Source organism: Bos mutus, chromosome 11 (assembly GCF_027580195.1).
Source record: "Bos mutus isolate GX-2022 chromosome 11, NWIPB_WYAK_1.1, whole genome shotgun sequence".
Classification (NCBI taxonomy): Eukaryota; Metazoa; Chordata; class Mammalia; order Artiodactyla; family Bovidae; genus Bos; species Bos mutus.
Genome location: NC_091627.1, coordinates 32,921,969 through 32,945,224, shown reverse-complemented (window position 1 = coordinate 32,945,224; position 23,256 = coordinate 32,921,969). Strand labels below are relative to the sequence as shown.

Here is a 23,256-nt window from a genome sequence, read left to right as displayed (position 1 = left end):
CCCAAGTGTCAGGGTCTGTAGTCAAGTACCCTGAGATGAAGACTGTGCTGTGCAAGAAATTAGCTTGAGGCTGGTTGAGAATATAGTCATCTGAGCTCAAAAAATTTCAGAATATCTTAGTGCCTGGTCCACAGTTATCTATGTCCTTGCAGCTGCCCTCAGTTGGAGGTGTCCCCACCTCTACTCAGCCAAGTGCCCCCTTCCCGGTCCCCAGCGTAGTACTTGCGTCCCCAGTCTGCTTCTGACTTTTTGCAAGGAAGTCCCACTGCCCCTGGGGACCTCTCTGATCCTTTGTATGTTCTCTAAGTTTACTTGGCTGTGTTGTACTGTGAAAATAGTAAGACAGGCCTATTTATATGAACTATAGTTTCTGTACCTATGATATTGAGACTGTTAATATCTAATTCATAAAACATAGGGAGGGTTAAATGAGCCTCTGAATGTGTGCAAAGCCCCTCTTAGATAACGTGACACTAAATTCTCAGTAAACATTACTTCGTTTCAGACAAAGGAAAAAAAGCAACCACCAGAAGAGTCTGCTCGGAAAGTATATAATTGCCCAAATAAGGAAAACAAAATGAGAAAGATAAAACCTAAAAAGTAATTAAGGACAAAAATAAAAGGAAGAAACTAAAATAATAACAAGCTATAGAAACAAATCCAAATATATTAGTAGTCTGTGAACTAACTAAAATTTTCAGATAAAAGGCAACGATTGTCAAGTGGATATTTTTTAAAAATTTGGCTGTATGCTATTTACAAGAAACAGCAAAAATATAAAAAATATATACACGAAGTTGAAAGTTAAGGATAAAAAAAGCAGAAAATTAACACTGCTGCTGCTGCTAAGTCACTTAAGTCGTGTCCGACTCTGTGCAACCCCATAGATGGCAGCCCACTAGGCTCCTCTGTCCCTGGGATTCTCCAGGCAAGAATACTGGAGTGGGTTGCCATTTCCTTCTCCAAAAAATTAGCACTGCTTATGTTATATATGAAAGTTGTTAAGAGAGTAAATGCTGTACATTCACATTACAAGGAAAAAACATTTTCTTTTATTTTGTATCTATATGAGGTGATAAATGTTCACTAAACTTATTGTGATAATCAATTAATGATGTATGTAAGTCAAATCATTATGCTCTACATCTTAAACTTACACAGTGCTGTATGTCTATATATCTCAGTAAGAAAGAAGAAAAAAAAAAGACACACCAAGCTAAGAACTCACCAAAAAAAATGGTGAAACTTTATTAACCTCAGAAAATAGATTTCAGGGCAAAATAGATCTCATAGATTTCATTTTATGAGAGGTTAAAGTGATGTATTTTATGTTATGTATATTTTATTACAGTAAAAAAATCTTCACCAGAGGTAAAATTTACAAAAGATAAAAAGATGAAATCAACAGCTATATATATACAACAGCATGAATATGCAACTACTAAACAACCTTGCTTTCTAAAACTGATTCAAGATAGAATAAAAACTGTAAATATTAGTATAATCATCAAATAATTTGAATTAGTAGCTTAAAATATTTATACAAAGGAAACAACCAGGCCTGAACAACTTTACCTAAGTTTCAACTTTCAAAGAAAAGAATTCAGTGTTACAAAAATTTCCCAAAGTCTAGAAAAAAAATAATGAGCATTCTGATTTCATTTTTAAGGCTAGAATTACCTTGGTACCAAAACGTTATGAGGACAAGAAAGGAAAATTACAGGCTATCCTAATGAACACAAATGAAAGCCTAAACAAAATATGAAACTTACCTCTTTAGTGTATCCAAGAGTCATGACCACTCTTGTTTTATTACAACATTTAAAGATAGGCTTCCCAGGTGGCTCAGTGGCAAAGAATCTGCCTGCCAAGAAAGAGATGGGGGTTCGATCCCTACGTTGGGAAGATCCCCTGGAGCAGGAAATGGCAGGAAATGGCAACTCACTACAGAGGAGACTGGCAGGCTACAGCCCATAGGGTCTCAAAAGATATGACTGAGCGATTAAACAACAACAAGAGATAGATTATTATAATTTAATCATTTCATAGATTGATGGATTAAATCTGTATAATCAATAAATAGTTATTAAGATCCCATATTCATTAATAATTTAAACATTTACACACATTATACCTTAGTAATCTAGGGGTAGAAGAATTCCCTTAACCTAATATAGTATATTTATAAAAACATAGTATCCATTATATTGGAGAAGGCAATGGCACCCCACTCCAGTACTCTTGCCTGGAAAAATCCCATGGATGGAGGAGCGTGGTGGGCTGCAGTCCATGGGGTCGCTAAGAGTCGGACACGACTGATCGACTTCACTTTCAGTCTTCACTTTCATGCATTGGAGAAGGAAATGGCAACCCACTCCAGTGTTCTTGCCTGGAGAATCCCAGGGACGGGGGAGCCTGGTGGGCTGCCGTCTATGGGGTCGCACAGAGTCGGACACGACTGAAGCAACTTAGCAGCAGCAGCAGCATCCATTATATTTACTGATGAAATACCAAGAATATTTGTTTTAAGATTGAAAACAAAACAAGGAAGCTTACTATCACTTCTATTCAACATTTTCTTGGAGGTCCTAAGCAGCATAGGAAACAAGGAAAACAGATAAAAGACATTTTAATTGAAAGGAAACAAGTTACTGTTATTTAATGGTGACTGTCAATACAGAAGGACTGAAAGAATCTCCAAATAAATCATTAGAATAGAACAGGGACAATAAAAGTGAAAATAGATAAATTAGACTACATCAAAATTAAAAACTCCTGTGTATCAGAGGACACATCAACATAGTGAAAAGGCAAACTATAGAAAGGGAGGAGATATTTTTATATGATATATTTGATAAGGGGCTCATATCCAGATTGTATAAAGAACTCCTGTAACTTAAGAACAAAAAATAAAGCAAACAACCCATTAAAAAATGGGTAAAGGAATTGAATAGATATTTCTCCAAAGATGATTTATAAATGACCAGTATACTTAACACCGTTTAACCGTATATTTAAAAATGGTCAAGACGGTAAATTTTATGTATGTTTTACCAAAATTTTTAAAAATAGAGCTAGATGTGCAAAATATGCAAAATAGATATGCAAAAATCTTTCTGTAACTGGAAATAAATAACAGATACATACATCCTTTGTGAGCAAAAATCTATAACTTTATTTGAAGAAATTTAAAAAGGCTTATGGGAGTTTGCTGGCAATCCAGTGATTAGGACTCTGTGTTCTCATTGCTGAGGGCCCAAGTTCAATCCCTGGTTGGGGAACTAAGATACCACAAGCGGTTCACAGAAAGGAATGTTCAGTATGTGAGGATGTCAGTTCTCCCCAGAAATGTCTATATATTCAATCGGTTTCCATCAGAATCCCAGCAGGGTTTTGTGTGTGTGTGTGTGTGTGTGTGTGTGTGTGTGTGTGTGTGTGATAAATGACCGATGGTAAAATTTAAGTGGAAGTGTGAAGGGTCAAGAAAAATGAAGACTCTCCTAATGAGGAAGGAAAGTTTGAGGCGCTGGTACTTCATGAAAAGAGAAGTGGAAGCGTAACTGCTAAATTATCTTGAGACTGGTATAAGTTCAGAAATAGAGTATCTGTCTTGTAGGAGAAGAAGGGGTTGTTTATTAAATGATCCTGAGGCAATTGATTATCCATATTGGATTATTTCCTTATACATATAAAAAGATCAGTTCTAAGAAGATTCAAATCTAAAAATGAAAGATAATAACTATAAAATAATGAAGACAATCTGGCAGGATACCTTTATGACCTCAGGGAGGGGCATATTTCATAAAATACAAAAGGCACAAAATATGAAAGAAAGATTAATAAATTGGGGCTGCTGTATATTTTAAGATGACCAATCATCAAGAACAACAGAATGAAAAAGAAACCTTACATGAAAGTTGTTTGTAAGATATACCTTCTGTAAGGTTAAAATACAAAACATATAAAAAAAACTCTTAGAAATCAGTAAGAGAAAGACTCTTAGAAATCATTAAGAGAAAGACTCTTACAAATCAGTAAGTGAAACACTATTGCAGAGACAGGAACAAGCATTTCACAGAAGAACCACAGTGGCTCATAAACATGGGAAAAGATGCTCAGTCTTTCTAGTAAGAAGGAATTGCAAATTAAAACCACAATAACATTTATCACCTACCAGATTGGTGAATGTTAGAATGTCTGACTGTAACAAGGGTTGACATTAATGTAGAGAGAATGAATCTCTTACACAGCTGATGAGAGAGGAAATTAGCGTAACCACTTTATAAAAGCAAGTTGGCAGTGCCAAGTAAAATTGAATGTGTATAACTTATGACCCAATAATTCTTTGGAATAACTCTTAGGAAATTCTCTCACATGGTCACCAGGAGACATGGACAAGAAAGTTTTACAGCAGCATTGTGACGGAGAGGGAAAAAAATGGAAAAACCCAAATGTTCATCAACACTGGAATGGCTATATAGATTATGATGTAATTGAGCAACGTATAATCAAACAGTTAAAAAAAAGAATGAATTACAGATCAATTGTAACATAATTTTGAGTAAAAGAAGTTGCATAAAAATATATATGTAAGCCTATATAGGTTTTTAAGCATGTATTAAATCATGCATTTTTTATAATACATAATTGCTGAAATAGTAAAATCAAGCAAACAGTACAGAATCCAGGATACTGATAACCAAGAAAGGAGCAGGTGTGGTGGGAATGGGCTGTCTTAGATGAGGGCTCACAGCCAGGCTCCCAAGTGATGGTAATGGTCTGTTTTCAGACTGTAAGATAGGGGGTAGATGGGTATTTCACATTTTAGAGCATACACAGCCATTTTATATGGTTTTGATGTATTTTAAAAAATGTAACTGGTAATATTTTTAAGAGATGATGGGAAATATTTTGCAATTAGGTAAAGTGGATTAAAGTATTGAAAATGCACGAAGATTGAAAATCATCACCTAAGAGTGTTTGGAGGAGATTTAATTTTCTAGGTTAAGGCCTCCCCCTATATCAGTGTTAGGGTTCAACTGAGGGAAAAGGTATAAAAAACTGTCAGAACTTCCCGGGCCTGGAGCTTAAATGAAGTGTGGGGGTCACCAGTCCCTACACCTGGATTGCTTTTCTTCCTCCCTCACCCCCTGTACTTCTATAAATATTTAGTGACTGACTGCCAAGTCCTGGACATTGTACTAGGGGCCAAGTAGTCAGAAGAGGTAATGTCTCTGTCTTGGCAATTATAGTAATGGTAGTTTTCAAACTTTTTCCAGTTTTCAAACTTTTGCTCACAGGCTTTGTTAATCTTAGTTTCCTAATCAGACTCCACAGGGAAATCACTTCATGGCCATATTATAATTCACTCTTTAAGATATTCTTAAGGAAGTCGTTTATTTACCTTAATTTACAATTTAATTCAAAGTGTTGGCCTTCCCAGGTAGTGTAGTGGTAAAGAACCCACCTGCCAATGCAGGAGTCACCTGAGACATGAGTTCCAACCATCCCTGTGTCAGGAAGATCCCCTGGAGTTGGAAATGGCAACCTACTCCAGTATTCTTGCCTGGAGAATACTCATGGACAGAGGAGCCTGGCAGGCTGCAGTCCATGGGGTCACAAAGAGGCGAACACAACTGAGCAACTGAGCGCACACACCCACCATGTCCCGGAGTTTGCTCAAATTCATTTCCATTGAATTGGTGATGCCATCCAACCATATCATCCTCTGTCTCCCCCTTCTCCTCCTGCCCTCAATCTTTGCCAGCATCAGGGTCTTTTCTGATGAGTCGGCTCTTCACATCAGGTGACCAAAGTATCGGAGTTTCAGCTTCAGCATCAGTCTTTCCAATGAATATCCAGGGTTGATTTCCTTTAGGATTGACTGATTTGATCTCCATGCTGTCCAAGGGACTCTTAAAAGTCTTCTCCAGTACCACTGTTTGAAAGCATTTGGTGCTTAGCCTTCTTTATGGTCCAGCTCTCACATCCATACATGACTATTGGAAAAACCATAGCTTTGACTATACAGACCTTTGTTGACAGAGTGATATCTTTGCTTTTTAATATATACATATATATGTTTATTTCCAGTCTTTTTCTCCTTCCCATACACATCAAGCATCTCTTGATGTACTCTGTTTGGAACTGGCTTTGCTGTATTGATTTAATCTTCTATCTATATTTTTGAAACTTGAACTGGTATCTAACCTTAAACCTTGACTTGGAGCAGTGTTTTTGAAAGTACAACAAGCACGCTGCTAGAGAATATTAAGTGGTGGGAAGGGAAACATTTTTCATTTTAGCAGTCTTATTTTAATGTTTATTGTAAAATATGCACATGAAACCTGTGATTTCATGGCTGTTATTACTCAGGATGCAACTAACATAGGCTATGTGATATCCCATCTCACATAGAGTGCATGAATTACTGGCCCAGGGGGTTCTCAGATGTAGCAAAAAAATCACAGAATAAATCCATGGATTACAGGCATAGTGTTTAGTTGTAAAGGTGAGTTAAGATATCTCTGGTGTCCTCTGATGGTCCCCTACTCATATCATAACTCTAAAAAAAAAATTAAGCTTCTGTGGTTTAGTCAGGAAAAAGCAATCTAGAAAATTCATCTAAGCAAACAATTTCAGATAACATCTTCTCTTGTAGGTCGGGTTCTGGAAATACACAGATAAATAAAATGTAGATCCTATCCTTCAAAAGCACTAGCCTAACAGATAGGCAAGTGCAGTGTAGTATTGGAACAGTGCAACAGTGGAAATGTGTACTTGTCAAATGGGTAACTTAGAAGAGTGGGCGCCGACTTAGTGAGCAGTGAGGGAGGTCTTCAGAGAGAAAGGGATACTTGCAAACAAGCAGTCTTGAGAAATGAGCTGAAAATTTACAACGAAGTAGATTGGGAAAGGGAGATCTTAGAAAGACGCGGGCCAAGGTACAGATTAACTGAACAGCTTGTTCATGCTGATGTGGGGTGAAAGGTGAGGACAGAGAGTGGAGCCAGATATGAAAGTGCCTGTGTGGGAATAGGATGGCATGTCTTTATATCTTAGTCTATAAATGACTGTTAGCCTTCGAAAGGTTTCAAGCAGAAGACTGCATGATGTCTAGGGCAGTGTAACAGATGGAGCAGAGAAGGGGGAGTCAGGATACGTATAGCTACTCATTGGGCAGAGAGAGCAGTTGTGGGGAAGTTCAGAATTTCTGCTTTGTTTAACTTCATATAATTTTCAGGAAATTTGATTGCATATAGATATTTTTCCCCAGAATTTAATGTGTTCAAGGAGGCTCAAGGAGTCTGTTATAAACAAGGTATTAAGTAACTTTCCCTATATATTCTTAAAGGTAAATAGATTTTGGCTTATTTTATGTTAAAATACCGGCTCCCAAGGTGACTCAGCAGAGAAGAATCAGGAAGATCCCCTGGAGGAGGGCATGGCAACCCACTCTAGTATTCTTGCCTGGAGAATCGAATGGACAGAGCCTGGCGGGCTACAGTCCATGGGGTTGCAAAGAGTCAGACACGACTGAAGCAACATAGCACACGTGTATGCATGTTAAAATACATTCAGGCTGGGAGTTCCTTGGTAGTCTATGGATCAGGACTCTTGCACTTTCACTGCCAAGGGCAGTTTGATCCTTGTTCAGGAAACTAAGATCCCGCAGGCTGTACAGTGTGGCTAAATAAATAAATAAAAATAATGCAGGCAGGATATTAAATTAAGTGGAGATGTGCTACTGATGAGACACAGCTGCAAACAAATTCTGTTTTCCAGTTAAAGTGGTACATACGGTAACACACTGCAGAGGCAGAAGAATTAAATATTTAAACTTTTTTTGCAACTAGTATCCTGCCAGGAAAATCTCAGACAACAGTATTATTTAAAGGGAATTGAATGGACAATAAAGTAAGTTTATAAAGAGCTTCCTTAAAATATGGGTTTCATATTCTACATACCTTAGTCGTGGCATACTGTTTACTCTTGTTCGTATTTACTATCACACTTAGGCCTGCTCGTCTTCGGATTTGCTGTGTATTGCTCTGCCTTCCCAAGAAATGTATTAGTATGCCAACTTACTTCTGTACCTTCGGCATGTCATGATTTAGAGTCACGGATCTGATGCTGATTGCACTCGCTTGTGTCTGTGTCCACGGCCAGCCCCTTAACACCAAGTGTTCTGTTTCACGTTCGTTTGGAGGATAGTCTCTTAATATCTCTGGGGATATGGGTTGGTCAGCTAATTTGCTAACATTCAAGGGTTATGAGCTCAGCATTCCCATAACCTTTTAGTATTTTAGTCCAGAAAAATTTCTGACTCTGACCAGGGAATTAACTAGAGCATCTTACCAGAATAATCCAGAAGCAATAAAAGAAGCAGTTCCCGCAAAGGGCACATAGACATGTTCAAAAGGAACGTTAACACTAGCGGGGTAGTGTGACTGCATAGTGGGAATGCGGGAGGCAGAAACGAAGGGCCACAAACGGCCTTGGAACAGCTGTAGATTCCTTTCTGCAAGGCTCAGGAGTGTTCACCATAATGCAGATTAGCATGTATTTGAAAAGGTATTTTCAACAGCTCTTGTCATTAAGTTAACATTCTTTTTCGTTCTTTTGAAAATTCAATTCCTATTTCCTTATTTTCTGCTTTGACACAGAAATCCCCTGCAAAGAAGCTGAGCCATGCAATTAGTAAATCCTTGGGGTGTGTACCCACCAGAGAACCCCCACATCCTGTTTTTCCTGAGCAACCAGAGAAACCACTTGACCTTGCAAATATAGTGTAAGTATATACCTGGAGTGAGATGTGCATTATACTGAAATGGATACCTTGCTGAATTCTTTTGGGTCAGAACTGGATCAGCTAACATGAATGTTTAACCTTGTGTTTTTTACTTTACTTTTGGGGATCTTAATACTTCAGGCTTTCAGCACCTTAAATCACCATAATATCTACATGGAAACCTAGCTCCTGAGCCCTGAAGCCTAAGTAATACAGGAGTCTCCATCAGAAAATTAACACATTACGTGTAATTATTATACTGGGTTTAACAAGGGCACCTTTGTTATTTGTGTTCTTTTCAGCAGTAAGGATCTTTTCTCTACAACAATTAATGACCACTGAGATTTTAAAGTTAATTTAGACAACATGAAAATGAAAATCAACCTCATTTGTTCTTTTCCTATTGAGAGAAAATTGGAAAACACAGACTGTACAGGGACCAGTTTCATGGAAGACCATTTTTCCACGGGATGAGGTGGAGGGTGGAGTGGGCATGGTTTTGAAATGATTCATGTGCATTATATTTATTGTGAACTTTATTATTACTGCATTGTGATACATAATGGAATAATTACACAGCTCCCCATCATTCGGAGTCAGTGGGAGCCCTGATCTTACTTTCCTGCACTCAGATCCCTCACACGCACAGTTCACAGAGGGTTTGTGCTCCTATGAGAATCTAATACTGCTGCTGACCTGGCAGGAGGGAGCTCAGGATGTAAGGCAAGTGATGGGGAGAGGCTGTAAATACAGATGAAGCTTTGTTGGCTCACCTGCCACGCAGCCCGGTTCCTCACAGGCCACGGACCAGAACGAGTCCTAATGGATACCTCCATAGCGCTAAATAATGTATTCAGAGCACCATTTCTTGGCTTATCCCTTTTGGACACGTTGAATTCCTTCTGTGGTATAGAGGACCAACCTCATTATAGCTCTGCATATCAACCCGTCCCAGCTTTTCATTATTCTATCACCATTTAAAAAATTATTTACCTCTGTAATCTTGAATGTAGTTCTTAAACTTCTATTTCTTATAACTTCTTTTGACTTCCCCTATGTAACTTCTGTCCCCTTCTCCCTTCTTTTGCCTCCTAACTTCTATCATCTCTGCCATTACTTTTAATTGTCAAAGCTGGTAATGGTTCTGTTCTCCTGTGATCATGACTGAGTCTTCTGAGATTTATTAAGGGCTCAGTCTAAAAGTTGAAAACCTAATAACAGCATTTTTAGTTAATTCCATTCGTGACCGAGTGGGGCTGTGTGCTGTCACCCTGGGTACCGTTGTGTTTAGTCCAATGTCAGGGTCCCAGTGGGATCCTCTTTCTTACCACGGATTGCTCAAAAGTGTGCCTGTTGGCTTTATAGCTGGACTGACTTTCTTGTACTGTTTTTGCAGTGGTTTTTCCTTCAGTGTTCCATTGTTTTCTTCTTCCTGGGGAAAAAAAATACACTTTTCTCCCACTGTGTTTCATAGTGGATTTTACCTATTGTGTGTAATCCATTGTTTGATTAAATTTCTTAGCCTTTTCTCTTTTAGGTTAGTGTTTTTTATTTGAATTAAAAAAAGAATTTTGCCTGTTCCAACACTGTAGATTTTTTTTCTCTGTTTTTAAGTTTTAAAGATGTCCCTTTTATATATATCTTTAATTCATCTGGAACAGATTTTTAGTGTGTAGTGTGATGTAGAATATCCAATTCTCTTTCTCTCTTTGCATTTGAATAACTTGTCTCAAGGCCATTTGTTGGATAATCTATCATTTCCCCACTTAACTACAAGGCCATCATTGTCATAAATGAAGTTTCCAAATACGTACGTCTGATTTCTGGGCTCTTTATTCTGTTCCTTTGGTCGAAATGTCTATCACTATGCCAATATCATGCTATCTTAATTACTGTAAGGGATTAAGTCATCTTCTTTTTTAGAGATGTCTTGTCTATTCTTTGCCCTTTGCTCTTTCATATAAATTTGAGAATCAGCTTATTGAGTCCCTCATAAAATTTTGATCAGAGATTTATTGACTCTAAAGATCAAATTTGGGAGAACAGACATCTTTACAATATTGTCTTCCCATTCCATGAATGCATTATGTCTTCCCACTTATTTGAATATTCTTTTGTGCCATTTAGTAAAGCTGTATAATTTTTCCTCAGAAGGTCTTGTATATGTTTAATTCTTGGGTACTTTGCATTTGTTGTTGCTGTTGCAAATGGTGCCTTTTTTTCCTACAGTTATTTTGAGATATAATTTAGATGCAATAAAATGCTCCCACTTTAAGTGTACAATTCAATGGTTTTTGGCAAATGCGTACAGTCGTGCACATGGTATCTTTTTTGAATTATGTTTCTTAACAGTCTGTTGCTGGTATATGGCAACGTACATTGCTTTTGTATTTTAATCCACTAGAGAGTCATCTTGCATAACTTGCTTGTAATTCTAGCAATTTGTACTCAGATTCTTTTGGATTTTTCTATAAATAATTATATCACCTGCAAATAATGATTGCTTTTTTTCTTCCCTCTCATTCTTTATACTTTCAAATATAAACATACTTTTTTTTTTTCGTTTTATTGCGCTGGCTAGTTCCTCCAGTGCAATGTTGTCTAGAAGTGGTTTGATAGGCATTCTTGCATTATTAGTAATACCAAAGCTAGTGCTTTCAGCATTCACTTTAGTATGTTCTTTGATGTAGGTTTTTTGTAGAGCTGTTTATCAGATAAAAGAGGTTCCCTTTTATTCCTATTTTGCTAAGAGTGCTTTCTTTTTGTCATGAATGATGTCAAATTTTATCAAAGACTTTCTGCATTAATATGATAGCCTGAGTTTCTTTATTCTATTAATATAGTGAATTACATTAATTTTTTTTTGAATTGCATTAATTTTTTGAAAGAACCCTACGTTCCTGGATTAAACATAAGTTGACCCTCCTTTTAATACTCTGCTAGATTTCACTTACTAATATTTTGTTTAGATTTTTTTTCTATGTTTATGAGTTAAGTTGTCCTGTTATTTCTCTTGATTTTTTTGGTTTTGTTTTTAGGATAACATTTGGTCAGTTTATTATCTTAGAAAGTCAAGGAGCATTCTCTTTTTTTATTTTTTTGGAAGAGCTTGTTTAAGATTGGAATTATTTGCTCCTGGTTTTTGGTAAAACTTACCAGTGAAGCTTTCTGTGCTTAAACCCTTCTTTGTGGAAAGATTTTTTAACTGTTAATTCCACTTTAAAAAGCAGTTATAAGACTATTTTCATTTTGTATTCCTTTACAAGTCATTTTGGAACATTTTATAGCTGTAGGGATTTGTCAATTCCATCTAAATTTTTAAAGTTATTGTCACAAAGCTTATAATATTTTATCAGCGATATTTGTGCTAATATCTTTTTCATCCCTACTCTCACATTTTTTTTTTTCTTGAAAAATCTTGCCATAGGTTTGTCCAATCTGGTAGGCTTCCAGAAGACCACCTTTTGGTTTTTATTATTCTTTTGTTATATGTATTACATTTAATTTTTTCATTTATTTCTTATCTTTATTATTTCTTTTGTTAAAGCTTGTTTGGGTTTATTTTGCTTCTCTTTTCCTAACTTATTTTAAGATATGGTTCGCTTACTCCTGGGCTTCCCTGGTGGCTCAGATGGTAAAGAATCTGCCTGCAGTGCAGGAGACCCAGGTTCCATCCCTCTTTCAGGAAGATCCCCTGGAGACGGGAATGGCTACCCACTCCAGTTTTCTTGCCTGGAGAATTCCAAGGACAGAGAAGCCTGGTAGGCTACAGGTCATGGGGTCGTAATGAGTCGGATACGACTGAGTGACTAACACACTAGCTTACTCATTTCAAGTCCCCCGCCTCCCGCAGTGTAAGCATTTAAGACTATACATTTCTCTGAACACTCCCTGAGTAATGTCCAAATTTTGTTATGTAATTTTTTATTATTTAGTTATAAATATTTTCTAAGTTGTTAGGATTTCTTCTTTGAGAAGTATAATGAATGTCTTAATTTCCAAATATATGAGGGTTTTCTAGTTGCCTTTTTGTTATTAATTTCTAATTTAATTTCATTTTGGTCTGAAAAATCTTTATTATTCAGTTCTGTCAAATTGTTGAGACATGCTTATTTAGTATAAGATCAAATTTTTATTATGTTCCAAGTTATATGTATGTATATGTCCCCTCTTTCTCAGATTTCCCTCCCTGCAGGTCACTGCAGAGCTCAAATCATCCCATCCCCTGTGAATAGCAATTCTTGCTGCTTGCTGAAATTTAAATTTTCCATTCATTTAGCAGATTTATTGAGGACCTTCCAGGTACTATGCAAGGTGCAAGCGGTAGTCACACAGTACTTTCCTTATATACAAATCAGTTTGAATGACAGTGAGGAAACCAGTTTTATAACATGCAGTGTTTCTAGCTGGCTTCCTGAGGAAAGAGTTACAAGTATTCATAACTCAAAAGATGAGAAAGCTGTGAGGGGTGGGCTGCTATACATTTAGAATTGTGATCAGGAAAAGGAAAAGGTTGCTGTTTTGCATGAAGGCAAGCCACTCCGGTATTCTTGCCTGGAGAATCCCATGGACGGAGGAGCCTGGGGGGCTACAGTCCACGGGGTCGCAAAGAGTCAGACACAACTGAGCGACTTCACTCGAGGATGAGGGTAGCTCCTGCATTTAAAAGCTTAAAGTCAGTAAAATATTTATTTGGATAAGATCATGATTATTTTAATCGTTGTTTTACTGTATTAATTTAGAAGAGTCCTGTTTTGGACGAAGAATAAGATCATTGTCTTGCACTTCAGGAGTCTTTACACATTGTAGGTATTATTTTCAGTTAGATTGTATATATTTGTTTTACTCCTAATCAGTCATCCTGGTTTGAATGAATGCTGCCTTCCAAGGGGGTTGAGAGTTGGGAATAGGATCTAAGGGACTGGATGACCAGTATACTCCAAGTAGATTCACACTTTATAGTTATTTCTTACATAGCATGCTTATTTGCTCATAATTTTTGAAAGAGAGGGGGCATGTTAGAATGCATGTATCTCTATTTCTCCTTCTCAGAGTAGAAAATAAAGTGTCTTACTGAAGTTTTAGTTTAATGGTCAAATTTTTTTCTGTATGTTTTCTGGCTTTCATTTTATATTTAAAATTAATGTTCTCACTTCAAAATTTTAAAAATACCTGTCAATAAATTTCTTATTTCTGTATTTTTTTCCTTCTTTGATGTTGCTGCCATGAGATATTTTGCTAGGAATTTAAGTTTATTTTTTTCAAAACAGAGAGCCATTTGTTCCACCCCTATTATTTTCCTGTTGACTCTGTTGCAATTTTAATTGTGCCTTCCTTTTGACAATTGATACTCACCTTGAAATCTCTGAGAAATAAAATTTGTATAAATCACACATTAGTCCTAATATATACAGTAATTCTCTAACAGGATGTCTTTCCCTTATGGCCTGTCTTTATCTTGTTGGTAGGTTAAGAAAGGGTTTTGTGAAGAGTAACATTTCCAGTGAAGCCTGAAAGATAAATAGAGATTAGGTACATGGAAGGCAAAGGGAGGAGCATTTCCAGCAGAGGGGGGGGCAGGAGAACAGCAAGCAAGAGGAAGGCTACAGAGGCAGGCAAAGGCCCCCTGAGACTTGGGACGTTACCCCAGATGGCAAAGGGAGGAGCATTTCCAGCAGAGGGGGGGCAGGAGAACAGCAAGCAAGAGGAAGGCTACAGAGGCAGGCAAAGCCCCCTGAGACTTGGGACATTACCCCAGATTGAAGGGTTTTGTTTTTTCATGGACCAGCTGAGAGATGATGCTGGTTTGGATAGTCATGGTGGTAATGGAGATGCAGAAAAGTTTGTAAACATTAAAAAAAAAAACAACTTAGGTTTTACCATTAAATGCCGAGAAATAAAATGAAAACTCCAGTGGAAATTTGGAACAGAAATTGAGATTAAGTTTATTTTAATGTTAATTGCATATGTTTCATTGTTGGCATAGGAGAGAGATTCTCAGAAGATCACAAATTTGAGATTCAAGATTGGATATTTATTGAGCACCCAGTGTTCTGAGCTCTTTGTTCACCTCTTTCATGTACTTTTCTTCATTTAACCCTCACAGCAGCCTTTGCACTGCATATGGCATTAACCTGTTACATATAAGTAAACAGAATCAAGGAGGTTGTGTGACCTGCCCGAGATCACACAACGGCAAAGTGCTGGAGTTGGGACCAAAGTCTGGGGCTCTCAAACTCCTTGCCTACTCTTCTTTCCTAGTTTTCTAACATGCTGACCCAGTAAGAAATTGTTACTGTAGAAACATGGTAATCCAACCAGTGTTTGAATCCCGTGGTTAGGTTTAGAATCAAGAAAGAACATTGAGTAGCTGTAACTTGGTTGCTTGGAAAATAGGAGGGAGGCAGTGTAATGAAGGAAAACTAGACTAAAACTCAAGAGACATCAATTTACTTTTCTGTAAAGTGGTGATAATACAACTCATCTTAATTATCTCAGGATATTGTTTAAGGATAATGTGTCTGAAAGTGCTTCTAAGAGGTTAGGATGCTGTAAATACTGTATTCTAAACTTTCAGAATAAAGTAGGTCCTGTCATAAAAATGTACATTCCACAAAGACTGGAGCAGTCTTCTTTGTTCTTCACTGAGTTCTCAGTGCCTAAAATAGTGCCTGGAACATGGTAGGTGTTTAAAATGCATTGAATTATTGAGTGACACTAAACATCTACACCTTGCCCCTTATGTTTTTCCTTCAGTAAATAGCATAGGTCACATACCTGCAGTTCCCAAGACTTCCACTAGATGTCAGGCTTATTTCCTCAGTGGGGCCATTGTATTTCTTTTCTGGCGAGTTGAGAATATTAAGTAAACAAGATTTTTCAAATAAATCTCAAACAATTTATTTATCATTAGTGCGGTAGCAAGTTTTCTTCTAAGTCTTTGAGAGAAATTAGTTGTTTCTTTTGGTCAGAACATTTTTGTGAAACTTCTAGTCCTTGATGTCTCTGATAAACTTCGTGCTAGCCTAATTCAAGCAGTTGGCTGATGCTTAGCATCTAATTATCTAACCACATAATTCTTATATCTAATTTCTTTAATTAGTAGTTCATCACCATTACATTTGAGTTTGTGGTTATTTGTTTCTGAGAGAAAGCAAAACTTCTGATGTTGGCTTGGTAGGTTTGTTCCTCTAAATTCCAGCAGGGAAGGGCAGGACTGGTGTCCCACTGGATAACCTGTGACTAATCTATTGTCTTAAACCAGCAGTCGGCAGACTACAGCCCACAGGCTAAATCTAGCCTGTCATCTGTTTTTGTACGGCCCATGTTTTTTTAAGAATTTTTAAAAAATATTTTTGAATGAATAGTTGAAGAGAAATAAAAAGAAGAATATTTTGTGAAAGTTATATGAAATTCAAATTTCAGAGTCCATAAATAAACTTTTATTGGGACACAGCCATGCTAATTCATTTTGTTGTTTAGTTGTTAAATCATGTCCAACTCTTTTCAACCCCATGAACTGTATGTAGCCTGCCAGCCTGCTCTGTCCATACGTTTCCCAAGCAAGAATACTGGAGTGGGTTGCCATTTCCTTCTCCAAGGGATCCTCCTGACCCAGGGGTCGAACCCACGTCTCCTGCGCCTTCTGGATTGGCAGGCGGATTCTTTACCACTGAGCCACCAGGGAAGCCCACTGATTCATTTACGAATTGTCTATGGCTGCTTCCAGCCTACAGTGGCAAAATCGAGTCTCTGTGACTGAAATCGTATGACCCTCAAAGCCTAAAAATACCTTTTATCTGGCTCTGCACAGAAAAAATTGCCAACTGCTACTCTTAAAGAAGTTGATAAAAACTGCAAATTCAGGGCAGTTTGTGCTTCTCGTTTTTCTTTTTTTCTGCAGGCTCATTATATTCTTTGGTTTGATGGTCCAGGTTTTTTTTCCCACCCAAGTGTAAAGGTTAATTTGGTAACGTCTTCTGTTAAAGCATTTGGATAGTTTGTTACCTAGAAACCAGTCTACCTTTTTACTGTTTCTTGCTATCTATATATATAAATATGTAGCATGTTTGAACAGCTAAACCAACCAGTTTTCTCCACACCCTTTATCAAAACAGAATTAACCTAGACAATTAAAAAAACTGCTAGATTTTAATTAAAATAACACTTTAATATGGCTCTTAATTGTCCTATTTTAACCCCTCTTCTGTTTAATACTGACTTAATCTATATATATGAGCATTCAGTTCAGTTCAGTCCAGTCGCTCAGTCGTGTCCAACTCTTTGCAACCCCATGAATCACAGCACACCAGGCCTCCCTGTCCATCACCAACTCCCGGAGTTCACTCAGACTCACGTCCATCGAGTCGGTGATGCCATCCAGCCATCTCATCCTCTGTCGTCCCCTTCTCCTCCTGCCCCCAATCCCTCCCAGCATCAGAGTCTTTTCCAATGAGTCAACTCTTCGCATGAGGTGGCCAAAGTACTGGAGTTTCAGCTTTAGCACCATTCCTTCCAAAGAAATCCCAGGGCTGATCTCCTTCAGAATGGACTGGTTGGATCTCCTTGCAGTCCAAGGGACTCTCAAGAGTCTTCTCCAACACCACAGTTAAAAGCATCAGTTCGGCGCTCAGCCTTCTTCACAGTCCAACTCTCACATCCATACATGACCTTGATGTAATCAAGCCTGTCCCCTCTGTTGTTTTTCTATACATAGTTTATTCTTATATTGAATCTATACTTGTATTCATATACAGGTCATAGCTTATTTTTTTGTTGTCATTTTGTTTCTTTGAAGTTTAGACAATTATGCATCAAACATCTGGTGCTTTCAGTGTTTGCAAACTTTTTAGTATAATGTGAAAGTTCTGCCAGTTTTGTTCTTATTCATAATGACTTTAAGTAGATTAGTAGAAATTCACCAGACCAGGGATAATATAAGACTATCTGTAACCCTATGAAAAAAACAAGTCTAACTTCTTATTTATGTTGTTTAGTTTTACGCACATATTTCTGACACTTCTTTTACAATGATGGATGAATTTGGAATTGAAATGACTTATGTGACAGGAGTGCTTCTGGCTAACTGTCCTGTGCCGAACCAAATGCTTCAGTCTTTGCAACTTTTTTTATGAGCCAAATTTCATTTTTTTCAATGAGAGTTATTAACTGCCTTTGCTATATTCCAAAATAAGTTATAGAATTTATGATATTGATAAGTGATCTGGATTGAAATCACTTTCTTCCACAAGTATTTGCTGAATGTGAATTATGAGTGGGGCTCTGTGCTTGGTGCTGGGGAGAGTCTTATTTGGAGAAACTGGCAAGAGGTTGCTTTATAGATTCTTAGGTGAATCTGATGTTCTGGTCACTTGAAAGGAATATCATCAGATCATTCTGGGTATCTTGGTCTCCTGAGGCTGAACCTATTTGGAAGGTTTTAATTTTGAGCTGTTTCCAACATGCAAGTCTTATACTTTGGCTCTTAGATCATAGTTCATCTGGTATTAATTCTATCTTGCATTTTGCTGTAATGATTTGGAAAAAAATCTAGGCATGGTGATGTAATCTGCTCATAAGTGGGCCATCAGACACCTAAAATTTCAGGTCTATCTAATTTGACCTTTTCAGAAAAGAAAAAGCTGGTTTTTATTCTATTTAGATAGCCTAGAATGTGAAGGCTCTTACGGTTCTCAGGTCACAGCTCATCTGACACTAATTCTGTCTTGCATTTTGCTGGGATGAATTTGAAAGCCACGCAGCTGAGGAACACCAGATTCTCAGCCCCTTGAGCTTCGCTCAGTTCTGGTTTTGGCGTTGTCTGTTTGGCTCCATTTCAGGCTAAACGTCCCAGAGTATCCTTCTCTTCTGGGCTTTGGGTCGCTGGCCCTGGAAGTGTCTCTCTCCAGAGAAGAAAGAGGGAGCACAGAGAGCACTGGTACCGAGGGTCACGTGTCATGTAAGATAGTCCCGGAAATAAGATAAAGTGTTTGCCTGAGCCTCAGTGTGTGTGTGTGTTGGGGATGGAAGGTCTTGCATATACTCACAAACCCACACATGTGAGTATATATATGTGTACTTCCTGTGTGTGTGTGATAGACAGGGATGGTCACATGAACAGCAAATGTGGTGATTGATTATGATGCAGTAAGGAGAAATAGCTTTATTTAATACAGCAATACTCAAGGTTTAATCCTACGAGAATAATCACTTATAAGTGGCTGGGACTTTGACCTGCTCAGTGTCACCCATCCCTTGGGATTTTTCTCACTCTGTTTACCACTGTACTGCCATAAAATCCTGTTTTTAAACTCTAACATTGCCCAAGCACAATCCATCAGTTTTCCTTTTTTCATTATGGTAAAATATAGGTAACATAAAATTTACCATCTTAACCGCTTTTCAATGCACAGCTCAGTAGTGTTAACTATATTTATATTATTGTGAAGCAGATCTCCAGAACTTTCTCAACTTGCAAATCTGAAACAACATATCCATTAAACATCAACTCCTCTTTTATCAAGAGCCTCTGGATTCTGTGAATTTGAGTACCTTAGATATCTGGATACCTCATAGAATTAGAATCATATTTGCCTTGGTGTGACTGTCTTATTTCACATAGCATGACGTCCTCATGGTTCATCCATGTTGTAACATGTGTCAGGATTTCCTTCCTTTTTAAGGCTGAATAATGTCCCATTGTGTGTAAATATCAAATTTTGTTTGTTCATTCCTTTGCCAACAGATATTTGGGTTTCTTCTACCTTTTGGCTGTTCTGATTAATGCTGTGTAGATGGGTGTATAAATATGTCTTTGAGACCCTGCTTTCAGTTCTTTGGGTTATATATCCAGAGGTGGGATTGCCAGATGATGTGGTAATTCTGTGTTTAATTTTTGAGGAACCTCTTCATACTGTTTTCCACAGTAGTTGCACCATTTTACAATCCCATGAACAAAGTATGAGGGTTCCAATTTCTCCACATCCTTATCCATACTTCTTATTTTTTGGGTAGTTTTTTTTTTTAAAGTTAGCCTATGGATGGAGGAGCCTGGTAGGCTGCAGTCCATGGGGTCGCTAAGAGTCAGACACGACTGAGCGACTTCACTTTAACTTTTCACTTTCATGCATTGGAGAAGGCAATGGCAACCCACTACAGTGTTCTTGCCTGGAGAATCCCAGGGACGGGGGAGCCTGGTGGGCTGCCGTCTATGGGGTTGCACAGAGTTGGACACGACTGAAGCGACTTAGCAGCAGCAGCAGCAGCAGCAATGGGTATGAGGTAATAGAATATTGTGGTTTTGAATTGTTTTTTTAACAATTTTATTGAGGTATAATTTACATGTCATGAAAGTCACCCACTGTGACAGTTAAATGATTTTCAGTAAATGGATATAGTTTTGCACCCATCACCACCATCCAGTTTTAGAACATTTTCATGATCTGAAAAAGTTTCCTTACACTTGTTTGTAGTCAATCCCAGCTGCCACCTGTAGCCCCAAGGTAGCCACTGATATACTTCCTGTTTATACAGTTTTGCCTTTTCTAGAAATTTTATATGAACAGAATCATATGTGGTTTTCTATCTCTTGTTTCTTTCACTTAACATAATATTTTTGAGGCTTATCAATATTGTAGCAAGTATCAGTGTGTATACATTTTCAGTATAAACTGAAATATTCCATTATATTATGAATGTACCATGTTCATTTATCCTTTCACCTGCTGATGGATGCTTGGCTCATTTACAGTTTTTGACTCTCATGAATAATCCTGCTCTGAACGTCTGTGTCTTTGTGTGGACATATGTTTTCATATGTCTCTTGGGTAGGTACCTAGGAGTAGAATTGCTGGGTCATACAGGGTAAGCATATGTTTAACATTTTAAGAAACTGCTGAACTGTTTTTGAAAGTGACTGTACCTGTTACAGTCCCACCAGCATATCTGAGAGCTCCAGTGTCTCCACAGTCTTACCAGTGCACTGGGTAGATTGTCAATCTTTTGAATTTATAGCCATCCTAGGCAGTGAGTTGTGGTACCTTATTGTGGTTTTAATTTGCATTTCCCCAATGACTAAAGATGTTGAACACCTTTTCATATACTAATAAACCGTTCATATATTTTCTTTCTATAATTATCTATTTATATCTTTCACCATTTAAAAAGATGATTTAAATAATCTTTTTTTAGGGTAGTTTTAGATTTACAGAAGTGTAGCTAAGATAGGACGAGTTCCCATATACCCTGGGCACAGTTCCTGTTAGCATTTTACAAATGAACCAATATTGATATTATTATTATTAATTGAATTCCATGCTTTATTGGGATTTCATTAGTCTTTTTTTTCCTAATGCCCTTTTTCTGTTCCAGGTTTCCATCCAGGGTACCATTACATTTATTCCCCATGCCTCCTTAGGCTCCTCTGGTCTGTGACAGTTTCTCTCACTCATTTAATAACTGGTTGGTTGTTATCTTCTTAGGAGTTTCAGAGTTCCTTGGAGAAGGAAATGGCAACCTACTCCAGTACTCTTGCCAGGAAAATTCCATGGATGGAGGAGCCTGGGAGGCTACAGTCCATGGGATCGCAAAGAGTCGGACACGACTGAGCAACTTTATTGGCACTATGCTCCTGCTGCTGCTAAGTCGCTTCAGTCATGTCCGACTCTGTGCAGCCCCATAGATGGCAGCCCACCAGGCTCCCCCGTCCCTGGGATTCTCCAGGCAAGAATTCACTGTCCCCAGCAAATAAGTGTATCTTGAATTAAAATAAATAAATAAATAACCAGAGTTCCTTATATATACTGGACACAAGTTCTCTGTCAGATATATAATCTGCAGGTAATTTTTTCCAGTCTGTCTTATCTTTTCATTTCCTTAACAATCTTTAGAAAAGCAAACATTTTCATTTTAAGGGAAGCCACTTTATCAATTTTTTTCTTTATGGATTATTCTTCTGTCATATCTAAGAAACCTTTGCCTAACCCAGGAACACAATGATTTTCTCATATGTTTCCATCTAGAAGTTTTGTAGTTTCAGTTCAGTTCAGTTTAGTCACTCAGTCGTGTCCAACTCCTTGCGACTCCATGAATCGCAGCACGCCAGGCCTCCCTGTCCATCACCAACTCCCAGAGTCCACTCAAACTCATGTCCATCGAGTTGGTGATGCCATCTCATCCTCTGTCGTCCCCTTCTCCTCCTGACCCCAATCCCTCCCAGCATCAGGGTCTTTTCCAATGAGTCAACTCTTCGCATGAGGTGCCAAAGTATTGGAGTTTCAGCTTTAGCATCAGTCCTTCCAGTGAACACCCAGGACTGATCTCCTTTAGGATGGACTGGTTGGATCTCCTTGAAGTCCAAGGGACTGTCAAGAGTCTTCTCCAACACCACAGTTCAAAAGCATCAGTTCTTTGGCGCTCAGCTTTCTTCACCGTCCAACTCTCACATCCATACATGACCACTGGAAAAACCATAGTCTTGACCAGACGGACCTTTGTTGGCAAAGTTATGTCTCTGCTTTTTAATATGCTACCTAGGTTGGTCATAACTTTCCTTCCAAGGAGTAAGCATCTTTTAATTTCATGGCTGCAGTCCCCATCTGCAGTGATTTTGGAGCCCCCAAAAATAAAGTCAGCCACTGTTTCCACTGTCTCCCCATCTATTTCCCATGAAGTGATGGGACCAGATGCCATGATCTTAGTTTTCTGAATGTTGAGCTTTAAGCCAACAACCCTACATTTCAGTCTTTAATCCATTTTTGTGTTAATTTTGAAATAATTTTTGTGTATGATTTAAGGTAAATCCCATTTTGCATGTGAACTTAATTATCATTTAATTAGGTAATTATATGAGTGCTATTTGTGGAAAGGCTGTCCTTTGCATCTTTGTCAAAATCAGTTCATTCTAAATTTAAGGATTTATTTCTAGACCCTCAGTTCTATTTCATTATATCTGTTTTTATGCCAGTACTACTTGATCTTGAATGCTATAACTTAATAGTGAGTTTTGATTTAGGATAGTGTAAATTGTCCTCTTTTTCAAAATTATTTTGGCAATTGTTCAGTTCAGTCGCTCAGTCATGTCCGACTCTGCGACCCCGTGAATCACAGCACACCAGGCCTCCCTGTCCATCACCAACTCCTGGCGTCCACTCAAACTCAGGTCCATCGAGTCGGTGATTCCATCCAGCCATCTCATCCTCTGTCTTCCCGTTCTCCTCCTGCCCCCAATCCCTCCCTGCATCAGGGTCTTTTCCAATGAGTCAACTCTTCTCATGAGGTGGCCAAAGTATTGGAGTTTCAGCTTTAGCATCAGTCCTTCCAGTGAACACACAGGACTGATCGCCTTTAGGATGTACTGGTTGGACCTCCTTGAAGTCCAAGGGCTCTCAATGGATGAGATTACTGAGTTTTTGGTAAACCTATTTCTGAAAGTGTTAGATGTTTGGAAAATTCAGAACTCTAAGAGT

General features: G+C 38.0%; 1 protein-coding gene across 6 annotated transcripts in view; it reads left to right on the top strand.

Moving 5' to 3' along the window:
* DTNB (dystrobrevin beta) overlaps positions 1-23,256 on the top strand; it is a 241,721-nt gene that overhangs the window by 115,558 nt on the left and 102,907 nt on the right. For all 6 annotated transcript variants that reach the window (XM_070379236.1, XM_070379235.1, XM_070379233.1 and 3 more), the window contains exon 9: positions 8,667-8,791. In XM_070379236.1, the coding sequence (XP_070235337.1) occupies positions 8,667-8,791 (125 nt within the window). The remainder of the gene's footprint in view (positions 1-8,666; positions 8,792-23,256) is intronic.